This window comes from Semicossyphus pulcher, unplaced genomic scaffold (genome assembly GCF_022749685.1).
Source record: "Semicossyphus pulcher isolate SPU_LCO1_2020_fin unplaced genomic scaffold, fSemPul1.0.p SCAF_18, whole genome shotgun sequence".
In the NCBI taxonomy this organism is placed as follows: Eukaryota; Metazoa; Chordata; class Actinopteri; order Labriformes; family Labridae; genus Semicossyphus; species Semicossyphus pulcher.
The window spans coordinates 1,368,521-1,393,650 of NW_027211691.1; the positions used below are offsets into that span (position 1 = coordinate 1,368,521).

General features: G+C 41.3%; 3 protein-coding genes across 4 annotated transcripts; 1 reads left to right on the forward strand and 2 right to left on the reverse strand.

Annotated features, from left to right (window-relative positions):
• Positions 1-5,342: 5,342 nt before the first annotated feature.
• On the reverse strand, positions 5,343-14,814 carry garem (GRB2 associated, regulator of MAPK1). Its single transcript, XM_069667030.1, has 6 exons — positions 14,481-14,814; positions 12,860-13,000; positions 12,623-12,753; positions 10,572-11,774; positions 9,751-9,905; positions 5,343-7,141 (listed from the first exon to the last, which is right to left on the reverse strand). Exons 1-6 carry the CDS (start codon positions 14,599-14,601, stop codon positions 6,307-6,309), a joined length of 2,586 nt encoding a protein of 861 aa, XP_069523131.1. The 5' UTR covers positions 14,602-14,814; the 3' UTR covers positions 5,343-6,306.
• A 1,052-nt stretch (positions 14,815-15,866) lies between these two features.
• Positions 15,867-21,772, forward strand: ncf2 (neutrophil cytosolic factor 2). Of its 2 annotated transcripts, none has more exons than XR_011308557.1 (16): positions 15,867-16,049; positions 16,268-16,350; positions 16,533-16,641; positions 16,761-16,895; positions 17,424-17,531; positions 17,672-17,731; positions 18,070-18,113; positions 18,501-18,642; positions 18,719-18,784; positions 18,921-18,981; positions 19,122-19,165; positions 19,477-19,625; positions 19,701-19,812; positions 20,625-20,742; positions 20,845-20,993; positions 21,508-21,772. XR_011308557.1 is itself a non-coding variant. In XM_069667031.1 (16 exons), the coding sequence occupies exons 1-15, from the start codon at positions 15,876-15,878 to the stop codon at positions 20,934-20,936; spliced, it is 1,497 nt and encodes a 498-aa protein (XP_069523132.1). In that variant the 5' UTR covers positions 15,867-15,875; the 3' UTR covers positions 20,937-20,974; positions 21,508-21,772. The 2 variants fall into 2 exon arrangements, 1 of the variants encoding a protein (XP_069523132.1); XM_069667031.1 differs by having other exon boundaries at positions 20,845-20,974.
• dph2 (diphthamide biosynthesis 2) lies at positions 21,093-25,034 on the reverse strand. The gene is made up of 7 exons (XM_069667032.1): positions 24,948-25,034; positions 24,517-24,697; positions 23,782-23,894; positions 23,357-23,577; positions 22,275-22,964; positions 21,813-21,995; positions 21,093-21,607 (listed from the first exon to the last, which is right to left on the reverse strand). Exons 2-7 carry the CDS (start codon positions 24,664-24,666, stop codon positions 21,480-21,482), a joined length of 1,485 nt encoding a protein of 494 aa, XP_069523133.1. The 5' UTR covers positions 24,667-24,697; positions 24,948-25,034; the 3' UTR covers positions 21,093-21,479.
• Positions 25,035-25,130: the final 96 nt, after the last annotated feature.

Genomic DNA, 25,130 nt, shown 5'->3' on the forward strand with positions numbered 1-25,130 from the left:
GTGTGTGAGGGTTAATAGAGGTCACATTTGGTGTCAGGGACGTATATTTTCAGCAGCAAATCACAGTGCAGAAAAGAAGAACACAAAGGAGAAACAAAAAGAAGACAAAGAGCTGGTTTGTAATGTCAGCTAATAGTGAGAAAGGTTGTGAACTGATTTCTTCTCCTCTCTGATTGCAACAAAGTTTCTTATATCTCACAGAAAATCATGTAAATTTTAATGAACGATGTTCCATAAAGAATGAGCATGTGTAGATAATACCAGCAAGACTTTTTGATTTCTGAGTATGACTCTTTAAACTTGTGGAAAAACCTCAAAAGTAGCTGAAACCATACAGTAAACTGTTTGTTTTAATTCTGCATGACATTTTATTATTCTTCACCAAATATTAATTCAATATCCTTCTTTTATGACAATAAGCATATTTATTTAACAAGTTCCTGTTTGACAACGGGTTTATTTAATAATTTGACAGTATTGATACTAATAACCTCATTAAACCATCGACGCTGAAATCTTATGTTTGTATTTTTAGTGATTTATTTTTCAGATGTTATTGAAATATAGGTGACTAAATTGTGATTTTGGGGAAACCGGAGCAACCCGGGGAAAACCCAAAGGGTGGTGGTGGGGAGGATTGATGGGAGTGGGACTAGATGGGAGTTATGGAGGGGTCAGAGGGATCGGGGTGAGGGTCAGCAGTTGTGGACGAGTTTCTCTTCCACCTCTGCGGTTTCCTCAACCCCAGAAAGTGCCTGAACCGCTTCCAGGCTGACTTCTTTTTTGTCACTGGGACCTCAACCTCCTCCTGAAGTTCCACAGTTACTGCTTGAGGGAGGGATAACTCCTGCTTTAAGGTCTTACCTTCAGAGTCCATAACATTCTCCTCCTGCTGGCATGGCTCAGTTCCATGCTTTTCCTCACAGCTGGTGATAGCTGTTTGGGGAGGCAGATGTTTCTCTCTCTCAGCCTTGAGGTCATTGCAAAGCTTAAGGTTGAGTGAGGTCTGGATGCTAAGCAGATTTTTCAGGTCCTCTACCGCTCTTAAATAAAGACTTTCCCTCTCCATAGTGGTGAGGTTTATGGTACAGATCTCCTCCATCTTCTTACAGAGGGCTTTGTTTTCAGCAGTCAAATTCTTGATAACTTGCTGGTTCTCCAACACTTTGTCTGCATGAGACCTGACTTCCTTCTCAAGTTCATTGTGAAGGACGTCAATCTGCAGTCTGACAGTGAGGATCTCAGCGTCATTCTTTTGGCTTTCTTCATTCCAAGTCACTCTGGTGCTCTCCTGTTCGTCTTGGAGAAGCTTGCATGTGTCCTGCATCTGCTGGAGCTGAGCTGTGAGGCTCTCCTGGAGGACTTTCTGTGCTTCATTTGCTTCCTCACATTCTCTTTTACTCTGTTGCTCAGAGTCAAGCTGGAGCTGGAGGTCTTCCTTTTCAGCCCTCAGGTTGGAAATCACTTCCTGGTTCTGCATCACTGTGTCTGCATGGGCCTTGACTTCCTTCTCCAGTTTTCGCGTAAGGACGTCAACCTGCTTTCTGACAGCGAGGACCTCAGGATCATTCTTCAGGGCAGCGAAATTGGCTTCAGATTTCTCCAGTTCTTCTTGGAGAAGCGAGTACTTTGATCGCTCCTGCTCCAGCTCCTTATTAGACCTGTTCTTTCTGGCTAAGTATGCCTCATGCAGCTGTTCATAGTCTTGTTCAAGAACTTTTCTAGTCTTATTCTTGATTGACTCCCTCAACTCATTGACCACCTTTGCAGTTTGAGTTTCTGCCTTATTGTTATTTTGCTGCTGTGTGGTCTGAGTTTCTGCCTTCATGTTACTTTGCTGCTTCGGTTTTGCAGGCACTTTTTTGGCCTTTCCTTTTGACTTTCTCTCTTGCTCCATATCGCTTAGCTTGTTGTTTGTTATGATGAAGATTACTCTCTCTCAAGGCTGATATAATATGGCTATATATATGGCTATATGTAATTATATGTATATCAAGGGCTGAGCAATATACCTCTGACTGGCAGAAGAGCTGCATTTATAAACTTTTGCCAATGACCTATGACATCATTCCTTTGATCATGTGTTTTGCTTTGATCTTGAGTTTCTTTTTCTTTGATAGAATTTTTACATTCAAATTCTAATCTACAGTGTGAATATCTTCTGGTTCTTTTCCTCTTTGACAGTAAACTGAAAATCTTGTGGACAAATAAAACATTTCAGGACATCATCTCGGGCTTTTGGAGACTTTTTATTTTGTATTAAGAGCACACAGCCCTCAACAGTGAACGTTCAGCTCCTCAGCAACAATATTTCATGTTACTGTTATTTTGGTTTTCATTGCAGAAATTTTCCAAAGATGTGGAGAAAGTGCTGGGCTCGAGAGGCAGCAAGCTGTTTGAGAAGAGGAAGGACAAGAGCATGCTGAAGCAGGTGGAAGAGCTGGCAGCTTCCATGAGAGGAATTCAGAAGGAGCCCGGGAACCTGAAGGAGTACTCGCCCTGGCTGAGTGGATTCAAAGCCGACGCGTTCAGCAACGAGCTGGAGATCCCCGGTCAGTAACCTTCACACTGCTGAGATCAGGCTGATCTGAACTCTGGAAACATTGGTGGTGTCTTGTTTATAGATGTTGTTATAGATTATTTCTACTAATTTCTGTGTTTATTATGGTCTGTAATTGATCACTAATGAAGATTTCTTTCCTGTTTGCAGGACAATATGACGGCCGATCCAAACCTCTGCCGGAGTATCATGCTAAAATAACGGGCTTTGATGAGAGGGTACGCCTTTAATGTTCTTCACTGCAAAACAGAACACAGCGCACAGTTCTGTGAGTTGGTGTGTATTTCTGTCCTGCAGGTAAAGGGGATGTTGTCCATTCGCCGTCCCAAACGTCTGATCATCCGAGGGGATGTCGAACAGGACAACCCTTTCCAGGTGAAGGGTGGAGAGATGGAAATGCAAATGAACTCAAGCACACTGTCAGAAATACATTTATTAGCTTGCAATGATTAGGTACCAGACTGATGAAGGTCTGGTACCGAATGATGCAAGTTAATAAATGTATTTCTGACAGTTAGACAGTGTGCAGGAGTTTACTTGCATGTGCACTAATGTAAAATATTCATTAAAACATTAATTTCATCAATTAATTTAAATCAGTATCGATTGGGCTCTGATGAGCGGCACTGAACATAAAACCCCACAATCATCAGTTAATCCATTTTTAATAGATTACAATCAAAAACAGGAAACAAGAGTTGAAAGATCAAAACGTCAAGATTTCATTAATGCTGACCAACGTTATCACACCAGGAGTCGCAGTCTCAGCCCTCCACATCCGCCCTCAGAGAGTTAACAGACATCTTCAACAGCTTTCATATTAAGAGCGTGATGATGGTGCATTTAAGGTGTTCACAGTTTGTATCTCAGAATTATTCAGGTTAAATCTTTGACTTTGGTGTTCGTATTCTCCTGAATGAACACTGTGGAAATGTGATGTCATCACGTAATACTCTGTTGTTGTTCCGTCTCTTTGCAGTGACTTTGCATAGGACATTAACCACCATGTAATGATAGTGTGAAGGGATGGAGACCATTTAACCATCAAGATACAGGACATCTGCAGAATGACCTGGACAGGAGGCATATTAATAACATTACTGTTTGGTCACTGTGTATGTAGTGTGACTGACATTACCAAGTGTTATTGTAATACATGAATTTACCCAAATACAACCCACATTACACACAATACAAAACAGAAATTTGAACATGAGCTTCTTTGCTCACTAAACATAACATTAGTAATCATTTTCTTTTAAAAAATGACATTATATTTGCACTTACAAAATAAAAATATCAAGTAAAATATGTAACATCCCGCTGCGAGAGGGAGAAATAAAACAACAGAGCAGACCTGTGCTGTGCAGAGGCTGCTGCTGCTGCTGCTGAGGCACCTTTATAAATCAGCCACACAAACAGTCGGACATGAACTGTTCTGCATATTCTTACATTGTGGTAAATGAGTTCAACAGCTGCATAAATTAAATAACTCAGTTTGGTACCATAAAAACCTGTGTGTCATTTGAACTGATCGGTTTTAGCTTGCGACCTCTCAGGGAAACGCTCAGCATCCGTTACGTCAGGAGCATCTTCTCAGAGTTACATTATTAACATTAACATTATATCTTAAGGTCTCTGGGTTAAGGCGCAGACATGTTGCATTAGAAACACTCATTATAGATACAGGGAGAACAAAGGAGAAGTACCGTTTAGAAAAAGCACTATAACTTTATATTTAATCACCTTCTCTGCAACTAATTAGTCTGAAATCTTCCAAAGTGCATGATGCATAATTTGTATTCATGTAGACCGCCATGGTCCGTGACCTCTGGTGGTTATTTGCATGTTAGTTTAAGAGTAAGGACTTAATTTGGTTAGGCCCCAGTCAGTCAAAGTGACCGTGTGTTAGGTTCAAGAAAGAAGTAAAAGTTAATTTAACTTTAGATTAAAGGACAGAGATAGAAAAAAAGAGTTTGCATAATGACAGAAATGACATCATGTTGCACACAAAGACACGGATGAACATTTAGTTTCTTATCAGCAGAATGTAACTGGTTTAAATTTAGTGTTTTTAAAGTTTACATGAAAAACTGATGTTTTTGGTTTCATATTATTCTCATAATTATTATAACTAGATTTTTTTTAAAGCTGTAAAATCAGATCATGTTCAGTTATTTTCACAGCTGGCCTCACATGTTGACAGTTCCTAAGGCAGTGTGCATCAGTATGACACCCACAGATCAGGTTTACATCAGTGGATGTTCACCGATGCAGACCGAGCTTTAGATAAAGAGATTTTCTTTAAAGAACAAGAAGTTTATCTTTTAGGGGAATTTTTAAACCTGGATTCTATTTTAAATATATTTTATTATAATAACAAGGTACAAAAAGGTTGTAAAATCGCTCCAGTAGATTTCCTCATCCACAAGCTGTGAAACAGGCTGTGAGGGGGTTTAGTGATTCTGCTGTTTTAAATAGTTACTTTGGATTTAAAGTAATAATCTTCAAGATTTTCACTTAAATAAATGTCTGTAAGTCTCTATCTATCTCTGACTGAGGTAACACATGGTGACTGAGCCTATGGCCCACTGATGGAAGCCTTTGCATTTGCAGTATATCGTTATTATTATGGGCTGGGTGTCTGTGGCGGCGCCCAGTTAGTGACGCGTTTTCCATCAGCCAGCAGTGGTTGGTCTGCCAGAGAGGGTAGGCGGAGCTAAGCGGCTGCTTCTCCGCTCTCTGCAAGTGTTGCGAGTAAACAGTAATCTACTATGGCTGAACAAACAAAGAAAAGATGGATGACTACAGATACAACTTCAACAAGAAGTGAAAATCCAAAGAAGAAGAAACAAACTCGACGCTCAGATGAAGCAAACAGTCTGAAAAGGAAAGCGACCGTCAGCCAGGAAAATCAAGAGTTACAACCGGAGCCGACCGTGGACGTCACACATGCGAAACTGTCTGGATATCTGAAGTGTGCTGCTGCAGTTAGTGTTTATCACTATAGGTGCCGCCAAAGACAACGGAACTGAGATCCTCTGTGAGTTTAATATACTGTCTTTATGAATGGAGTCTGGTGTGTTTGCAGAGAGCGATGTAACGTCTGTTTGTGGTTAAAACAATCATCTTCCTCTGTAGCAAAAAGGTCTATCTCTGTAGGGATCCTTTCTGTCATGTTGTCACACAATCTGAGCCTGTCAGTGGAAACAACAAGAACTTTTAGTGGACGACCTTTGATCCATCAAGGATAATGTTGCAGCCGTTACAGCCTGTTTCACTGCTGCAGGATGAACACATCTACTGGAGACATTCACACACTTTTTGTACCTGTTTGTTATTTAACCATTGAACATGTAAAACATCTGCCCCAAGTTTAAAAAACTACAACTTCCCTTCAAGAACTGAATCATACAATCTTCTCAATAAGCAGATGTTCTTGTCACATCAGTGTTTCACTTCAAATTAGTTGACTGTGTGTGATGGCATGAACACTTGTAGGCTTCAAGAGAAATGTACTAAGAAGCTGACATGAAAATGTCTTTGTGAAAGTGCCGATGATTCCATTCGGTTAGTAAATAGCAGTCACAGACTTAAAGTGGGGACGAGTCCCCCCATGTTATAGTAACAAGGAGATAAATTCATATTATACAAAGAAACTCTTTGTGGCTTGGTGTGCATAGCATATATACTGAAGGCATGACTGTCTGTACTTCACAGCAGGCTTTAGTGTCACATACTGTTAGTTATATTTTGGGTCTCCACCCGTTTATGAACTGCATGAGTTTCTTCACCTGCAGCTTGCTCAGCTTGAAGTCCTCAGACAGAATCTCCTCAGTGAGCTGCAGGAGTAAATTCCCGTCAATCTTCTCAGACACAAACAGAGAGACGATGTCGTCTGGCAGGCCGATGAAGCGCAGAGATTTAGAAACCTCTTCGATAGACAGACCGGCCAGACTGGATGGGGGCTGCCAGGACGAACAGTTAGGAGTTAATGAGTTAGAGAGGGAAACGACCTCGTTAGTGCCCGGAGTTAGTGAGCTGTCCGATGTTTCCTGTGTGCCATCACAGGTCGATCCTGTCGGTAAATCTGTGCACTTCTTTATAGCGTTTGCTTTGGGTGTCCTTGGTGGTAAAATGGGGCAAGAGAGGCTCTGCTTAGTGTTTGATTCTTCAATCGGCTTGTCTCTGTACATTTCTGAATTGTAACTTGAAGACTTGGTGCAGAATTGGTTCAGAGAAGCTTTCTGCAGCCTGAAGTCCTTACTGCTGTATGCATGCTCTCGCCCATCAAAGTCAACCAGGCTGGACGTGCAGGTTTTCGAGGTGCTCGGGGTTCTCTTCCTGGGGTAGCTGTAGTAGCTTCGACAGCTGGAGGGCAGGAACTCATCCATGCCGTGTGACTCTCCTCCACTGAAGTTATTTGGCCACGACAACCTTGAGGACATCCCGTCAGATGGCAGGCTGCCGCTGGACAACGTGGCGGTTGGTTCAGAGCTGTTGGATTTACCCCAGATACAGGGGGAGCACACATGACTCTGCTCTTGTGGGTCGGCCGCCTCCTGCTCACACGCTCCACTACTGAAGGAAACACATGGGATTAGTCTGTAGTTCAAGCAAACCTCGTCACATGTCAACAATATCAAAAAATGATATCAAAAAGCTGAAACTGATCGAAGGTTAAAGACAAACTTCAGTGTTCTGACTTCAAAGGGGAATTTTGGTATTTTACACCTGGGCTCTTTTGTCATATTTTGTGGTCTAAAAGGTAAAAAAAAAAAAGGTTTAGATTTGCTCCAGTAAATTGCTTCAGCTGGCAGTCATGAAACAGGGCAAATAGCTGCAACCTAATTCCTGGGGGCAAATGCTCCTGATCAAAGTCCGTCCACTTTTTGCACTGACAGGCTCAGATTGTTATTCTAAGTGTGTGACAACATGACAGAAAGGATCCCTACAGAGATAGACCTTTTTGTTACAGAGGAAGATGATTGTTTTAACCACAAACAGACGTTACATCGCTCTCTGCAAACACACCAGACTCCATTGAGAAAAACAGTCATTTTACCTCACAGAACACATGAGCTGCTGCTCTACTGCTGCTTTGTTGGGTTAGTTTGTGTTATTGTGTGTTACAACTGACCATTGAAAAGCCACACAAACAAACTAAGCGATAATGGCAGTGGTAGATCAGCAACTCTTGTGTTCTGTGAGCTAAAATTAGTGTTTTTTTAGATGGAGTCTGGTGTCTTTGAAGAGAGAGATGCAACGTCTGCTTCTGGAACAGCAGTTATCACTCTTTGAAAAGCAGCCAGACTCCATTGACAAAAACAGTAATTCTTCGCCTCCTGCTGTCTTTAATAGTATAGTTGTTTGGAATAATGCATGTTACATTTGTGTTGGATTACAACTTTAGCAAAATAAAGAAACTAACTGATCAAGTCGGAAGTAGAACAGAATCTCCTGTTGTCAGTGGAGTTTAATGGATTTAACGAGAGCGATGCAACGACTGTTGTGGTTCCTCCTGGAGAACGTCAAAAACTTTTTGTACCTACAGTTGAGGTCCAAATTATTAGCCCCCTTAAGAACTGACCTTTTTATTGAGCCAAAGCACAAACCACTGTTGTGCAATCATGTGCTTTAACTTCGTAATGCTCACAGCTTGTAATCAATCAATCAAGTTAAAACTGAGGGTTGTCCTACACTTTACACACAGAATAAAAAGTCATTAAGGGTTTGAGCTGTCACTTGAGAAAGCATCACGCCAAAAACAAAAGAACTCAGTTTAGACTTGAGAAAAAGAATTGCTGATGCTTACAAAGCAGGAGAAGGATACACAAAGTTATCACAGCGTTTCCAAGTGTCAAGTAGTGGAGTGAGAAGTATCATTGAGAAATTCAAAGAGAGCCACACAGTACAGAACAAGCCTGGCAGAGGCAGGAAGCGAAAGAATTCAAAGACTCGGGAAAGAAAACTACTGAGAGATTCGCTAAAGACCCGAGAACAACTACCAAAACACGAGTTAATGACTTAGCCAAGTCAGGAATTGTAGTGTCAAACAAGACAGTCACTTGAGCCCTGCACAGACATGGACTGCGAGGATGCAGGCCAAGAAAAACTCCACCTCTACAGAAGAGACACCTTCAAGCCAGACTGAAGTATGCTAAGGACAATCTGCAGAAAGATTATGCACACTGTAGGCGTGTGCTTTGGCCATAGAGACGTTGCTTATGTTTAAAGAAAGAAGAGAGAGGCATATAACCCAAAGAACACCGTCCCAACAGTTAAACACGCTGGTGGGACGATCACGCTGTGGGGATGCTTCAGTGCATCTGGAACTGGGAATCTCGTCAAGGTTGAAGGAATCATGAAGAAAGAAGGATATGTGAAGATTTTGAAAGAAAACCTCGAGCAGTCAGCAGCAGAACTGGGTCTGGGTCGTCGCTTTGTATTCCAACATGACCCAACATGACCACGACCCAAAACACACGTCGATCCTGGTGAAGAACTACCTCCAGAAAACCAAAGTGAACGTTATTGACTGGCCTGCACAAAGCCCTGACTTGAATCCCATTGAAAATCTGTGGGGTGAACTGAAGACCAGGGTCCATGCCAGAAGACATCAAATCTGGAGGAGCTTGACAGATTTGCCAAAGAAGAGTGGGCTGGGATTCCTCAGGAGATGTGTCAGAGACTCGATACAAACCACAACAAACGACTGCACGCTGTTATCCAGCAAAAAGGACACAAGGCAAGTAAAATGATGTAAGCAAGTAAAATGATGTAAGCATCCAAAATAAAACTACGATGTTTGGAAAAGCTGTCTTAAAAATGAATTGATCTGTTTAACAGCACTTTGGAAATTTTTGAAAAAGACTTAAAATTTCATAGGGGGGCTCATCACTTTGACCTCAACTGTATACGTCATTTAACACCAAATATGAAAGAAAGGACCTGGCTTCAGAAAACATAAATGAAGGGTCAGATTAAATATGCAAGGCACACATCGACAAAAGAACAAGGTGGAGGCAGCTGAACAGAGCAGCATGTTTCTCTACGACTGTGACATGGCATCTTAAATTAGCCTGTAAAAATTGAAATGTCTGAATTTTAACCTCACTTTTTACAAAGCAAATTTAGTCTCCTGTTATTTTTGTAAAATATCGAGCTGAAAAAGTTCCACTTCTTCTTACATATTGTGGAGACCAGAGGAGTAATAGGAGAGGGTCGGACTCGGAGACCGAGTGTCTTGCTGCCGAGGCTTTGACAGGATCGGTACTGACGGCATCTGTTTCAAACTCCGTGGAGGAATCGGTGGAGCATTCAGAAGACGGCATTCTTCCTTCACCTGGACACAAAAATCAACAGTTTGAATATGAGAGGTAGAACAACAAATATTTATCTGCCATTTCATACAAAGTCAACACAAAGACACACATTGGTGGCAGCCAAATGACAACACAGAGTGAAATTGTTTAAAGTCCAACCAGCACTGAGATTCACTTGCTGTCACAGAAACGGAGGACAAACCAAAGATAAGATAAGATGAGAGAAGTTAAACTTTGATGGGACATGAACCTGGTAGAGTTGTTAAAACTAAGTACTGCCCCCATCAGTGGGCACTCGCAGCTCTACGGTTTAAAATCTTTAATGCAAAGAGAGAGAACAACAGCGGAGAAGGCTAACAGCTATACATTACTACAACCAAGTTAGCATTAGGCGTTAGGGAGTGCTGCCATTCGCTGTTACTGGTAAATAATATTGGAATGCAAAATACTTGATAAACACTTCAGCGGCTGTATATGCAAAACTTTATCTTGCCTGTGGTCTGAACACAAAATTAAACTGTATTAGCTCGGTATGAAGTTACAAACAGAACACACTGCTGCTGCTTCACATAAAAACTTTCAACTGGTGGGGCTTTTATTGCTAAGCAGCCACAGAAAAACTACAAACCAAGACTGAACTCTTAAGGTTTTCACCTTTAAGTCTAACAGGTTACAGGTATACTCACAGCTTCAGACTTGGGCGGGACCGGAGGTGGAGTTAGAGAAACGTCTGAGCTGGTTGCTGCACCGACAGGACACGTGACAGGGAACGACAGCGCGGCTGTTGATGCACACCCGTTGTTGATGCCTCGAAGTCCCTCGCCTAAGGACTGTTTTGGGATCTGACCTCTCAGGTGATCCAACCACAGCTCCTCGTACGGGACGTCAGACTTGTGGAGGGACGGTTGTGTGTTTGTGCTGTCCAACAGCTCGGGGAAAAAGTGTTCATTCTCTCCTGAGTCTGGGGCGATGCTGTCAGAGGGGAGAAGAGCCCAGTCTCCACCCAGCGTCATGCAGCCCTGCAGATTCACCTCACTGTTACCGTGCAGGTTGCTGCCGTACACGCACACAGAGAGTCTGTGGAAGGACTGGGTGAGTTCATCCCGGGCGTAAGTTAAAGAGCTGGGAATGTGCATGTGGTTGGGGCACCCGTTGGATGTGCTGCTGCCCCCGCTGCTTCCACTGCAGCTACCATTCCCGCTGCTTTTCTTCGGGCTTTTACCATCGTCGTTCCAGTCCGTCCGCACATCCCGGACAGCACGAGAGTAGTCGTCTATGTCGAACTGCTCCTGGCAGAAGGAGAACCAGCGATGCACCATAGTCTCCAGCCACAGCTCCCCCTGCAGCAGCTCCTCCGGAATAATAAACCTTGGCATGGCCATGTGGAAGGGGAAGTGTGTGGGGATTATTTTGTTGCTTCGCAGAATGCAGCACACGACCACTGTTTTGGTCTGAATGTTGACCAGTTTGTAGCGATGACCCTCGCGGATGAGGTGGAGGTCGTGCTGGTTGCGGGGCGGGCTGCTGGGTACAGTGACGTTGACGGGGAGGCGAGTTTTCTCCACGATGTTCCTGATAGTGTGCTCGCCGTCCTGCATCTGGAGCTCCAGCGGGCTGCAGGTGCTGAACCTGCCTTTGCACTGGAACGGCAGGCTGATGCTCTCATTGGTGCGATGGTTCATGCAGATCAAACAGGGCATCTTTCCTCGTCCGATCTTGCTGATGGAGTTTAACTTCCCAATCTTCTTAAAAATGGTGTTGAACCTGGATTTTTCTTTGGAGGTCTTGGCATAAAGGATCTCCGCCTGGCCCATTAATGTCAGTTCATCACCAGTGCTCAGAGTAATGTTGTAAACTTCAGTGTCTTCATTACATTCCCCTGAGGCCATCTGTGAAACAGGACATGGAGACATTAAGAAGAGCTTTTGATCTTTGATTTATATTTAGAAATCCAATTATTCCTGCACAAACTGACAGAGTGTATTAACAACAGCTTTCTGTGTAAATGTTGAAAGACAGGAAGTGTTGCATCACGCTTTTTGAGTGATGTTTAGATAAATGTTTATAAAAGTTTAAGGTTTTGAATCCCTAAACGTTTCTGATGAATGTGTTTGGAAGACCCAACAAAGATGGTTAGACAGCAGCAGTCTTCATGATGTCCCAGCTTAAAGTATTAATATCAAAGACCTCATTTTTGTTGCTGCATGTTTCATCAGTGAGTCAGAGGCTCAGTCACCGTTGTGCTAACTCAATCAGCAAAAGATAGTGATGTAATAGATATTTATACAACTAGAAATCTTCCACATTAATCTGCCTTGTCTGATAACATGGTGCTGATATGAGGGCAGGGCACCTGTGGAGCCGGGGATTGTAGCTGCGTCAGACTTGTAGTTTGTTTAAGGAACCAAAATTGAACCACTTCTAGACAACTAAAGAGACATTTTGGAATTAACTTCACTCCTTCATAAGCACATGCTGCCATGCTGAAGTGTTAAGAGAACTTTAAGAGAACTATGAAGCTCAGGGAAGCAGTGTTAGCACTTACTGCAATTACTCACGTTAAAAGTGAAAATTGATTTGGATTCATTAAAGCCCTCCTAACCTATACACCTGGAATAATTAATAAAACCAAAGTATTGCTCAGCTCTAACAGAAAGTCCAAAAAGGATATTAATTTAAGTTAAAGGTACAGAAACCATAACAAGTCATAACAATCCCTTTAACAGATCAGACGTACCTTCACATTGAAAGTGATTTCCTCCATGACGTAAACCCTCTCAGGGAATGCTTTGGCAACCTCCTCCACACTGTTGAAGTACTGCACCGGCTCCTTGACATCTCTGTCCTGCTCCAGGAGCTTAAATTGTCCTGATGAAGGCAAACACATGGTTTGGAATATATACAGAGAAAGATCATCTAAAAAGAAAGTCAAGCCAATTCAACAGCAGCCAGTATGGATGCAGAGGTTGCTCACCTTCATAGTGAACTGGAATCTCTATTTTGGGCCCAATGACATAGTGTCCCTCCTCCAGACTGTGAGCGGTAATAGTCGTCCACTGACGGCAGGAATGAATTAAGAGGTAGTCATTGTCCCTGAGGCCTTCAACCGACTGACCTGCAGAATTCAACACAGATATTGTGACGCTGCAAGGTGCAACTGACAAAAATGTAATGTTATCTGTTGCACCTTTTGAAGAATAAAAATCTTAACTGTCATTAAACATCAACAACTGTCTGTCTGTGAAGGTTCTCAGTCATCCAGGTCAGGTTTTCCTAAACTTAATCCAAAAGGCACCCGGACTTGGTTGAAGTACTTGAAGACATTCCACCTCTCATCCGAAAGGCTTCTTCAGTTCTAGCTCCGTCCACCAGTCAGTTTAGAACTGAAGAAGCCATTCGGATGAGAGGTGGAACACCTGTCATGTTACACACCATGTGCCTGATGCTTGCAAAATTAAAATTAATTGTTAAAAATCTTTGTTGATAGAGAAAGTATGATACCATACAGCAGCCATTACCAGACTTTAATTGTTTTAATAATAAGTCTGATTAGATAATGTGGATCATAAAAACATTAAATGAGTTGAAAACATCCATGGTACAGACATATTTTGAAGGATTATATACAATAAATAATAGCATGCTGAGGAATGCCATAAAGTCTGTTCCCTCTTTTGCACCACATGTGAGCCTCTGCGGCTGCTCCACTCATGCCAAGGCATTGGATTACTCCGCACACTCAAGTCACTATTCTCCAAGGACACTGACTAATGTTCTAATCCATACCTCTCTAAAAGCAAGCACTACTATTTAAAAGTGCAATGCACCATTGAAATTCTGCAGGAGAGGCTTAGCAGAGCGGGACAGAGGATGACCGATTAATAATCTCATGATCGCTTCGATTCTAAGTGACGACCATAATTAACATGTAAATGTTCATTCACTGACCTCATAATAGAGTAATCTCTAGCTTTTATTCTAAATGAAGTGTACTGTACCTTTGATTTATAATGGCATATTGTTTTGCTTAAATGCGTCTTCTTTGCTTCAGAAATGAGACCAAAGAAGAGTTTACAGACTTTATGGAACAGTTAAATTTGGCACATACTGCCACTACTGTCACTTCTACCCCTGCACTTGATTTCTTTTAAAAATGACTTTGGTCTGCACATGAAGTGCACTCATGTTCATGTAGTCGCTGATCTACGCATTACTAGTCCTCTGGTGTTTGTATTTGCTGTCCCAACAGGAAATACTATTACTAGTAAGACAATAGCTGTCTTAAATATAACCTACTGCATCCACATACGTTGCTGCAGAGTGACAGCAGAGAGGTCACAGGACATCTATACAATAACATAGACTTACTAGACGGTCATATTTAGTTAGTTTTGCGCGACAAACGTGGCTAAACGACAGAGACGCGGTTTTAAATCTTTATAATTAGAAACATATTTTATTAAACATTTTAATGAGAATTACACTGACAAAACCAACCGCAAAAAATGCGAAACCAACGGCTTGGTTTACCTTAGCTTCTAACTAACAAGCACTTTAGCAGCTAGCATAAGAAGGTGTAACTGAAAGTTACTAACCGTTATCCAGCTTGACAATCTGAGGCAGCCTATAAGCACTGACAAGTTGATCTAACGGCAGGGACGTCGTGCTCCATGTAACATCTTTTAAATTGTTGTACAACATTGTTCCAAGGTCCATCTTGCTAGCTTACATTAGCTAACTGTATAGTTAGCAATATGTAAACACGGTCACAAAAGGCTACACTAAGCTAACCAACTTAATAATTCATCCGCTCTCCGTCTACACCTGTATGTGGCACGTTTCTTATTAATCGCTGCATTTTTCCTTCTTCATTTGCCTACGTATCATAAAGGTCCGATGTCTGATAAAGTAGCAGGGCCATGTTTGTTTAGCTAGCGACGGCTGCGTCAATGCAACTGGTCCACATTAAAACGGAAATACGTAATTTTCCTTTAAAAATAAGAGCAGTATTTACTCGTGTTGCACTGGACAGTGAATAAGGGTAAGCATCAAAACGCATTATGCTTTCGTGACATTGTTGTGTTTTCTTAGAATATACAATAAGATACTGTGTCCTTGAGTTAATGGTGTTTGCTAATGGTTTACTGGCTCATCACAGGCAAGTATTTCTCAAAAGAATTTAACGGAAGTTGTAGTTTAAAGCGTTACACAGGCTGATAGCTAAAAGACACCATCAGTTTGAAAAAATGAATTGTTTGGATTTGCTAAATAAGACAAGGATCTTTCGCAATACTATCTGGTATGTTTTCTAGTTATTATGACCAAATTTTATGATCGCAAATTTAAATTCCGATCTCTTCACTGCTGACTGTCGATATCAAACAGTATTTCTTCTATTTCTTAATGTTACAATAATGCCCAAACAAAAAACATCTGTTTAAACATCTGACCACAGGAACTTTTACGGGATATTATTTACTTTTAATAGTATTCTTTATTTTTTTAGTCCATGTCTGCAAAAAGTGTTGCAAACTTGATGGATAAATAGTTCAATAAAGTTGTAAAAGAAGTTTTTAAAAAAATGACATACTGATCCGGGAAAGGAGAGAGCTGTAAAGATGGTCTTTTTTCAAAATAAAACTCCTTCCGGTGTAACACAAAAAACATGTGTTTACAATATTTCTTCCTTCAAATTGTCTCTTTTTTCATGCCTCCAAAAATAGACAGTCAACAAAGGACTGTTCCATTTGTGGAGATAGTTATTAAGGTATATGATTTATGATGTGTGACTTTTTATGCTCAAGAGGAGAAAGTTAAAATTGGAAACTATACCTCTGTAAAGCCACAATCGTTAGGCTTTAAAACCAGTTTGGGATGCAAATGTAAATGTACCAACACTGAAACTGTGACTCATTTCCTGGTCTTCCTGGTGCGAACCAGAAGAACTTCCTTAATTTGGTCATTAGCTCAGTGAACTCTAAACTGCCAACATGTCTTTTCTGGACACTCTGCGACAGTGGGACGAGGCTGTAACCTGTGTGGACAGAGGGGATTTGGCAGAAGCACTGAAGATTTTTCTTTCTATCAAGGAACCAAACTCCAAAATTTGTTTTGACATTGGCTGTCTCCATCTTCTAAACCAAGACCTGGAAGCTGCTGAAAAGGTGAGTGCAAGCTTAAACATTGGACACTAATGTCTATGGTATTTATTTTATAATATCACAGAAAGTTAAATCTTTTTTTGGATGTAGCAAATGAAGATAAGATGAAATGCTCTGATCTTTTGCAGTCTGAAAGTGCAAGTCACTGAGAAAGAAGAAGTAGGGCTGGCCGTTTCTCTTTTCTTCTAGAGGAAGTTACAGTATTTTCTGATATTTCACAGGCCTTTGATTGCAGCATACGCAAGGACGAGCATCTGGCCGTCGCCTTCTTTCAAAGAGGAATCACATTTTACAGAAAAGAGAGGCAAGAAGACGCCACACTCATCTTTACACTGTCCAAATCATTTGTCGTATTTAACGTTGTGATTTTAGAACACTCTGTACGAGACACACTGTGCTTGTATGATAATTTCTCCACTTTCCTCTTTTCATGTTTTATTGGTCGGTCCATGCTCGAGCAATTCACAGTTTTATTACTATTCAAAGGTATGAGGAGAGTTTAGGTGATTTCCAGCATGCCTTCAAAACACTGAGAGGAAACCAGCTGATCGATTACAAAGCACTCGGCCTCAGATACAAATTATTTGCATGTGAGGTAAGAAAATTAAAGCATTCAATCTTTTTTTTAATGATTTATGCTTAATGGATTTAAAAATGTCAGAGCGATTCAAATAGTGACAGGCTTTAACTGTAACATCAATGCATCCTGCACAGGTTCTCCATAACATGGCCCTGTCTGAGGCTCAGCTGGGAAACTGGGAGAAAGCTCAGGAGAGCCTCGTGAAGGCGCTCGACTTCAAGACGGAGACTAAGCTCAACGCCATCGACAAAGCTCTGCAATCCACGCTGGTCAGTCCACGTCTGCATTTCACTAAAAACACAGAGTCCTCAGGAACACGAATTTAACAAGCTACAAAGAACATATTTTGTTGACCTGCACCATATCTGTAGATCTGTAGAACGATTATATTCATGATAAAGACTGAAAAATATTCAGCTCCTCAGGCAAATTCGACTTTGATCGGTCCAACTGAAGCAAACTCAAACAACTCTGTTTTCTAACGGCAGTACTTAAAAGCAAAGTGATGCAATCAACCACACTTTAGATGCACATGGCTTTATCTCAACCCTTATATATAGTAGGTTTGTATCTCCAGATACTTGCCAATACACAGCCCTGTAACTGAAGAATTAGTTAACACTGACTTTCCAGTAACCAGTTCGTAGTACAATTCCTCTGTATGTGTTTTAAAATAAATACAAATGATCAGCGAAGGCTCAAGGATGAGGCACAGCCAGCGTAGCCACGTTGTTCACTGTCGAATGAGAATTGTATTCCCTGACAGAAATGCTTGACATGTTAATTTCCACCAACAGAAACAGAAACTTTTCAAACCGGTCGAGTTTCCGTCCAAAGTGCTTTTTAAACCTAACAAGCACTATGTGGCTGAGCTGGAGAAGAAGGACTACCTGGGCAAAGCAAAGGTAACACTTTATATGATGACACACCTTTGAATCAGTTACAGCATTAGTGTGAAATATTTCCATTTGACTGACTTTAGGTACAGCTCATTGAATGAATCGACATCGACACACATAACTCGCTTGTTTTCTGTCATTTCCAGCTGCTGGCCTCTGTCGTTCCTCAGGACGAGTTCATTGGATTTGCTCCGTTACAGCCACAGGTGACGTATGAGCTCTTCTATGGCAGTGAAAAACAAGACAGCCAGTTTGTTATTATTAGTTATTATTTAATATTATTATATCTAAAATATATTACATAGAAAATGTCAAGAATTCAAGAGGCACCGAAGCAGCTTGGCGTCTTGTCAAAGACTGTGTATGAATGATTGGATGCTTTGTGTCTTTGTTTACATTTTATCTTGTTCTATTTAACGTCCCTGAAAGTAGGAGTGCTACTGTTTAATAGCTTTTACTTCTTTTTATTCTATACACACGTGCAAGTCAAACTCTTTGTATGTGTAAACCTACTTGGCAATAAACTGGATTCTGATTCTGACAGGTAGAAGATAATCCAGTACGTCCAAAAGAACCTGAGGTCTTAAGGTACAACAATCACTTGGAAGTTGTAGAAACTTGATGCTCTTTTAAAATATATTATTATAATTACAATGATGAATAATGATAATAATAACGTTCTCACTCAGCTTTACTGTAGACACACATTGTTGAGAACTTCCTTAATCTTTGCCAAGGTTTTCAGATTAAAGATGCTTGTTCACTGTTCATAGAGTGATTTTAATGTAAAACAGTCAGTAGGGGGAAAAGCGTCGGGCAAAGCTATAAAATGTAATAATTTTACAAGAGGAAAGTGTTTGAAATGACTCACTGTAAACCGATAAAACAGCAGGATAGACATGTATGATTACAGTTATAATCAGGATTAATGTGTGTGCGTCCTCAGCAGCTTGTGTGTGTGTGTGTGTCTCTCAGGGCGTTAGAGGGAGAACCCCACACCGTCCTGTTTGAGTTTGATCCTGAGACCAGCGACGAGCTCGCCGTGGTGCCGGGAAACATCGTGTTTGTGCTGCAGAAAGGAGCAGACAACTGGGCTTCTGTCGTCTTCAATGAACGAGTGAGTACGCGTCTTAATGATGCGCTGAAACCATCATTCATGTCATGTTAAAGAGAATCCTTCCTGTCAATCACAGAGGGGACTCGTTCCGTATAATTACCTGGAGTGTTTGGAGATCTCGATGGCTTCTAAGCAGAACGAGGTGAGTTAGTAACTTTGTCTTATTTTCTGAATGAACTCTGCAGGTTATTAAAACGGTAATTGATGAAATGTATTTGTTCATCTTCATGTTTTTATCTCTGTATTTTGAACGGCATTAATTTGATGCTGTTTACCAGGGACAGGGCGTCTCTGTGCCTCCAACTCGAGAGCCACCAACCAGACCTGAACGGAAACAAGGTAGAGACACTCTCTCTTATAACGCTCGTCATAGCATGGCAGTTGATTGACTCAGTGTGTCGTAACAACTGTTGTACTGTAAGAGGAAGTATTTGCAAATACAATTTAACCGATATATAAACTCCTGGTCTGTATTGAAGGTGTTTCTCGCAGTGATAAAAGCAGTGGAGACACAAAGCCAAAGGTATGTTCATTCTAATCCTTCATGTGGTTACTCCTGCTCACTAGATAAACACTGCACACCTGTAATCCACATCATGAGCTGATGTTAGGTGTTACAAGTGTTTGAAGTGGATTTTTTAACATGCAAAGAGCAGTAAATTATTTTAAATACCTTTATCCTGAGAGCAAGAGTGTTTCTTTTTGTTATTTAGAGAAAGCAAGCTTTGTTTCCTGACATAACAAAATATACATTTTTATTCTCACGCCTAAAACCATTTCTTTATATTTCTGTTGTCACTTAATTCCACTGATGTTTCCTCTCATTATTTCCAGGAAGCGCAGCCTGCAGACAACTCATGTGTCGTCAAAGTGCGCTTCACGTTCACCTTTGCTGTCTCCGTGCCGGCTGACTCTCCTTATGCCTTACTGATTGACAAAGTCAGCAAGAAACTGAATCTCCCATCTGCTGCGATCACCTTGAGGTACAGTGTACAGTTAAAAAAACAAATAAATAAAGCTTAATTTGTTTACTGAAAGTATTTAACTCCTTGTTTCAGTTTAACATCAGAGGCATCAGGTGAGAGTGTAATCGATGCCGGCACAGAGATGAAGAGTGTGTGGAGTCGTGCCAAAGACAGACGCATCACCGTGTGGTGTAACACCAAAGACGTGAGTGAATGGTGTCTTACTGAATATATATGAATGGGACCTGCTTCTTACTTTGAGGTTCTTCATAAATAAATAAATGCTACAAGTGTTTCATGTTTGTCAGGGTGAAAGCAACACTGAGACTGTTAAAACTTTTCATTATTCACCGACATGTGAGGAGCCTTTCACAATGTGTTTCATCCTCATGGAGGTCCTGCAGTCGGGCGCATCAGGAGTTGTTGGTTTACAGCTGCCTCCATCAGTTAGTTAGTGTTATTGTGTGTTACAAATATATCGTGGTAGATCAGAAATAACTAATTAAAACACAAAAGTCACAATAATGAAGTCAGAGGTACACCAGCAGCTGCTGTGTCCTGTGAGCTTAAATCAGTGTTTTTCTGAATGGAGTCTGGTGTGTGTGCAGAGAGCGATGTAACGTCTGTGTGTGGTTAAAACAATCATCTTCCTCTGTAACAAAAAGGTCTATCTCTGTAGGGATCCTTTCTGTCATGTTGTCACACACTTAGAATAACAATCTGAGCCTGTCAGTGGAAACAACAAGAACTTTTAGTGGACGACCTTTGACCCATCAAGGATTATGTTGCAGCCATTACAGCCTGTTTCGCTGCTGCAGGATGAAGAAATCTCCTCCAATCGTTTGTGCCTATTAATCATTTAGACCCTAAAAACGTGTTTAAATTGGACCATGGTTGGGAGTGTCACACACTGGAGAAGTAAAAGTTCCACCATGATTCCAAACAAAGATCTCTTGTTTCAGCTTGTGTTGTGGTGAAATTGATTAGGAAATAATTGTCAGCATTTTTTTTTTTTAGCGAACTGATGGAGAGCCTCAGACAGAGATTCACTTTGTGGCACTTCATTCCTACGAGTCGGTAAATCCAGAGGATCTCAGTTTCCATCAAGGAGACACAATCACATTACTCTCCAGAAGTGAGACTCTTTTCTTTTCACTGTTAATATCATCAATAAAAACAAATTCTGTGATTTGGTCGAGAAATATGATTCTAATTAATAAATTCTTCCTTTCTTTAGTTAACCAGGATTGGTTGGAGGGCCAGTGTAACGGGAACACTGGAATATTTCCGTCTGCCTTTGTGGAAGAAGTTCCTCTCAGTGTCCACTGATTTCAATCAATACGTTAGCAGAAGAGACACAGAAGCAGGTAATCGAGTACAGGACAGGTACCCCCAACCAAAACAACTCATTTAAACTTTGAACTCATTTAGAGCTGCAATGAATAATTGATCAAACACAAATTAAATGCCAAATGTGTCGTTTAATTGTTTCTCATTTGTCAAGAGAAAAAGCTCTTGCTGCTTCCAGCTTCTGAAATGTGACGATTTGCTGCTTTTCTTTATCATTTAAGTAACTGAAGAGTTTTTAGGTTTTGGCCTTTGGTTGGACAAAATAAGCAATTTAAAGAAGTAATGTTTAATAATGAAAATGATCTTTAGTTGCTGCCCTGAACCAGTGAAACTCCTTTTGACGAGTCACTTAATCATTGTGTGCTTGAGTCAAAAATGCATTTAAAAAAACAGTCAGAATGTGTAAAATATTATGAAAACATTTAATAATTACTAACAACGTAGAACAATTACCAGCAATAAACATTAAATACGTGTAAGTGCAGCCAGGCATGATTAAATAATCTGTTTTAAGGTAATTGATCATGAAGACGTTCCCTCCTCTTCGTAGGCGATCGCGATTCCTCTCCTGCCCTTCACGGCCTTCACCACCGGCGTCTCCCCCAACTTCTGCTCTAAACCTCGCCAGCTTCGCTCTGCCAGGAAAGATGCTGCAAAGACAAAGAATACATGTGTAATTAATACAAGATATTTATAAATGTGTAAGTGCAAGACTGTTACAAGTAAACCAAAGTTGCTGTTTAGAGAAATGCTAACATGCACAAAGTGTTAGTGTGTGTGTGATATTCTACAATAAACATATTTATGCTTTGAAACGGAGTCGAACTGTGTCCTATGAGCAGCTGAGTCTCGTACCAGCTGAGTTGGTGTTGGCCACAGTCAGAGTCGGGTTCCTGAGCACCACAGAGGAGCCACACGAGGACTCTGCAGGCGCACTGATCAACAGGTTGTGGCTGCGCAGAGCTCCTGTGATTAAAGACACGTCCGTCTCATCGTTCTCCTCCTGCTGATCGGCTAACGGCACATGACTCTGCCCACCTGGTAACGTGTGAGATAAAAAGAAAGAATCAGACGTGGAGAAATGATTGAGGAGGAGGAAAGAGGTTGAATCTATTTCGCTTGGACTAATTCTTTACATCTTTTTAACAATAATAACTGAAGAGGAAAAGCATCAGAATTTCAAAGATGAGATAATCTTCGTCTCTGAATATATTGTTGTTCCATGTCGTGCAGCCCCACCGCCTCGGCAAAAACACCTTGCTTCCTCTCTTAATATCCATACGGCCTTTTAACATAAAGATGTGAATGAAGCCTAACCTGGCAGCAGATGTCTGAAGTCTGTGACGTATTCCTCCGACCACTCCCTCTTGGTGTTGCAGGCCACCTCCATCTCAAACGGTGTCACCACAGGTTTATAGAACTCACTGGAGTCCAGCAGCGAGTTCTCGGGACATGCCACTAACACAAAAATGTCAATTTCCAGAAAGTTGGCCAGTTTGGGCACGTTGAGTTTCCCCATGGCGAACATGTAGCTCTTCTTGCCGGCTCGGCGGATTGTCTCCTTCAGCTGCTGGATGACATTCAGGTAGTCGGCCACACCGAGTGTCCCAACCAGGATGCCAACCACGTTAGCATCTTTAGCTCTTTCTATAGCGTAGTATCGCTTCATCAGTGCTCGGTTGATGCTTACTGACTCAGTCCTCCCTGTCATCGTTTTTGGGTCAAACGAAGAAAACGAGCAGCGATTCCAGGTCATCATGAAGTTAGTGAGCGTCGCCCCCTCCTGGCCGACGTAGAACATACTGTAATCCTTTAAGCTTGAACCACTTTTCAAGCAGAACTTCCTCCCAAACTGACAAACAACCTGACTGTTGTCTCGCTCAGACACGCTGGTGTCATCATGAGGTCTTTTAATCCAGCCGTGGCTGTAACACTGCTCCCCTTCCACAACGAGCTCTGACAGGACGAGGTTCGGATACTCCGCAGAGACGAGGGTGTGAAGATCATCTGAAAACATGAAACAACACGATGTGTTCAGGCACCGAGAGGAAATCATTAAACCTTTAATACCTTCAGATGTAAATAAGCAAGATTTTAACACTTTTTGGCTTGATAGTGTTTATATTTCATGATGTATGATCAGATATATTGCCAAGTCATTTAACGTAAGAAGGAGTTTGCCTTTGTTTGATGCATCCAATAAACACGGGGAGGACTTAGAGTGAAGGAAGATACAAAATGCAAACAAAACCAGAGAGTTCACAATTCACTGCTGTCATAGAAAAACATTCACTGTTCAGAGATCAGGAAATGTCATGAAGGCAACATACAATCTCTACATCGGTCTACTCATCCTTTATACATCAGAGAACCCCGTAGGGATTTACAGAGCAGCTTACTTGTGGCATGAACATAGTTGACGTCGTAGAGGACGATGATGTGACTCTGTGTGTCCGGGTAAAGTTCTCTGAAGGCAGAAGAGAACTTCTCCAGATCCACCGCTCTCCTCTCGAACACGTACATCAGCGGCAGCCTCGTCGACGGGCTGAGACAGGTGCTGCCGTAGTGCACGATGCAGTCGGCTCCAACATGCTCTGCAGCCACCTCGTCCACACAGCAACTGCTCGAGAGAATGCAATATAAATGATCAAAGTGGAAAATAACACATTTAAAGCACAAAAACTCTTTAACATGTGTTTTTGTCTCCGAGACATCAGAATAGGTCCCACTGGACACCTCACTTTACTTTAAGAATCACTGAACTACAAATGACACATGTACTGTATCCTGCATGCATTATTAAGACTGAAACCTGGTGGGTTACCTGCCATAAGACGTGTCTCCTAAAATGAACGGTGTGGCGTTACAGTTCCTCTCAATCTCTGCTGCGATGGCAACTGAATCCACCAGCAGCTCGTCAGGAAACTGCAGAGCAACCTGTGAACAATCTTCATTTTAGACTAATGAACTTAAGCTTGCATCTGGTGTTCCTTCATATCTCAACAAGATAAAGAGGTCCTTTCATGTGTCTGTATATAAATCATTTATATTGCATCTTTCATACAAGTCTGCAGCCCAAAGTGCTTCAAACTGTGAGATTAAAACAGCACAAAGGATAATAATACAACTAAAATATTTTACATTTACAGCAATAAACAATAAAATGTTGGGAATATAAGCAAGTCAATAAATAGTCACAGGGTACAGAGGAGCAGTATAGAACCGAGTCATTCAGACAGAAACTATAGCAACAAATAGCGATGCACCTTCAGCCCAGCTAACAAGGTATGCCTCGGTTCCTTTTAAAGCTGTTCACTCAGTTAAAGTCCCACAGATCTCTTTGGCAGACTGTTCTAGAGAGTACCACAGTACCACACTATCTAAAAGCTGAATCCCCTTACGTTTCAGTGAATAACATTGGGACTATTAGGAATCCAGCTGCAGATGATCTGTAGAGGACCAGCTTGATACTAATCTGAACAGCCTTTCTGAGAGAGGCTGATGCAAGACCATACCAATGGACTGAAAGGTTTTGTATAAGTTAAAATAAAGTCCTCACCTTTTTGAATTGACCATCACTGATGAAGCCGCAGGTGTCCTTGATCTGATACAACTCTTCAAGTTTTTCCACAGGAGTGTTTGTCTTTGCTGTAACGTCTACGACACGCTGAAGAACGGTTTCCGAGCTGCTACTGAACGCATCAGCCATGATCGCAGAGGAAACGGTCACCAGTCAGTGCCTGTCACAAACAAAATAAAATGTATTTCTGCACTTCATCAGCTGAACTTGTTATACTGACATATAGAATCAAATGTACGATTAACCGTAGCTTAAGTTATCTTAACTGAGGTAGCCTTGTTACTTTAGCTAGCTTAGCCGCTAGCTGATTTGCCTTCAGAGGTCTTTGTTTTTATATCTAAATCATAACAGACTAATATTTACAATTAATGGCGTTTCTCAAATGTATTACTATATAACTATAAACTTACAATTTGATGTCATGTGGGTTAAAGCTTCTTTGACAGCTTCACACGTGCCGACAGTGGAGATTACACTACTTCTGTTTAACCAGGGCGAACACTTCCGGGTTGAACTTTAATCAAAACGTCCGGTTCAAAGTTTTTCCAAAATAAGAGCCGGAGTTTGAAAATTCCAGAATGACGTGCTTTATT

What these genes read in the sequence shown, in the direction of transcription:
- dph2 (XM_069667032.1), bottom strand. Translation starts at nt 24,666, where the DNA reads ATGGCTGATGCGTTCAGTAGCAGCTCGGAAACCGTTCTTCAGCGTGTC. An exon ending in GGAGACACGTCTTATGGCAG is followed by an intron (nt 23,578 to 23,781) that starts GTAACCCACCAG and finishes TCTCTCGAGCAG; the next exon opens with TTGCTGTGTGGACGAGGTGG. An exon ending in GGCCAACACCAACTCAGCTG is followed by an intron (nt 21,608 to 21,812) that starts GTACGAGACTCA and finishes TTGTCTTTGCAG; the next exon opens with CATCTTTCCTGGCAGAGCGA.
- ncf2 (XM_069667031.1), top strand. Translation starts at nt 15,876, where the DNA reads ATGTCTTTTCTGGACACTCTGCGACAGTGGGACGAGGCTGTAACCTGT. An exon ending in ACCTGGAAGCTGCTGAAAAG is followed by an intron (nt 16,050 to 16,267) that starts GTGAGTGCAAGC and finishes GATATTTCACAG; the next exon opens with GCCTTTGATTGCAGCATACG. An exon ending in TCTGCTGCGATCACCTTGAG is followed by an intron (nt 19,626 to 19,700) that starts GTACAGTGTACA and finishes TCCTTGTTTCAG; the next exon opens with TTTAACATCAGAGGCATCAG.
- garem (XM_069667030.1), bottom strand. Translation starts at nt 14,601, where the DNA reads ATGGACCTTGGAACAATGTTGTACAACAATTTAAAAGATGTTACATGG. An exon ending in GATTCCAGTTCACTATGAAG is followed by an intron (nt 12,754 to 12,859) that starts GTGAGCAACCTC and finishes TGCCTTCATCAG; the next exon opens with GACAATTTAAGCTCCTGGAG. An exon ending in TCCCGCCCAAGTCTGAAGCT is followed by an intron (nt 9,906 to 10,571) that starts GTGAGTATACCT and finishes TTTTGTGTCCAG; the next exon opens with GTGAAGGAAGAATGCCGTCT.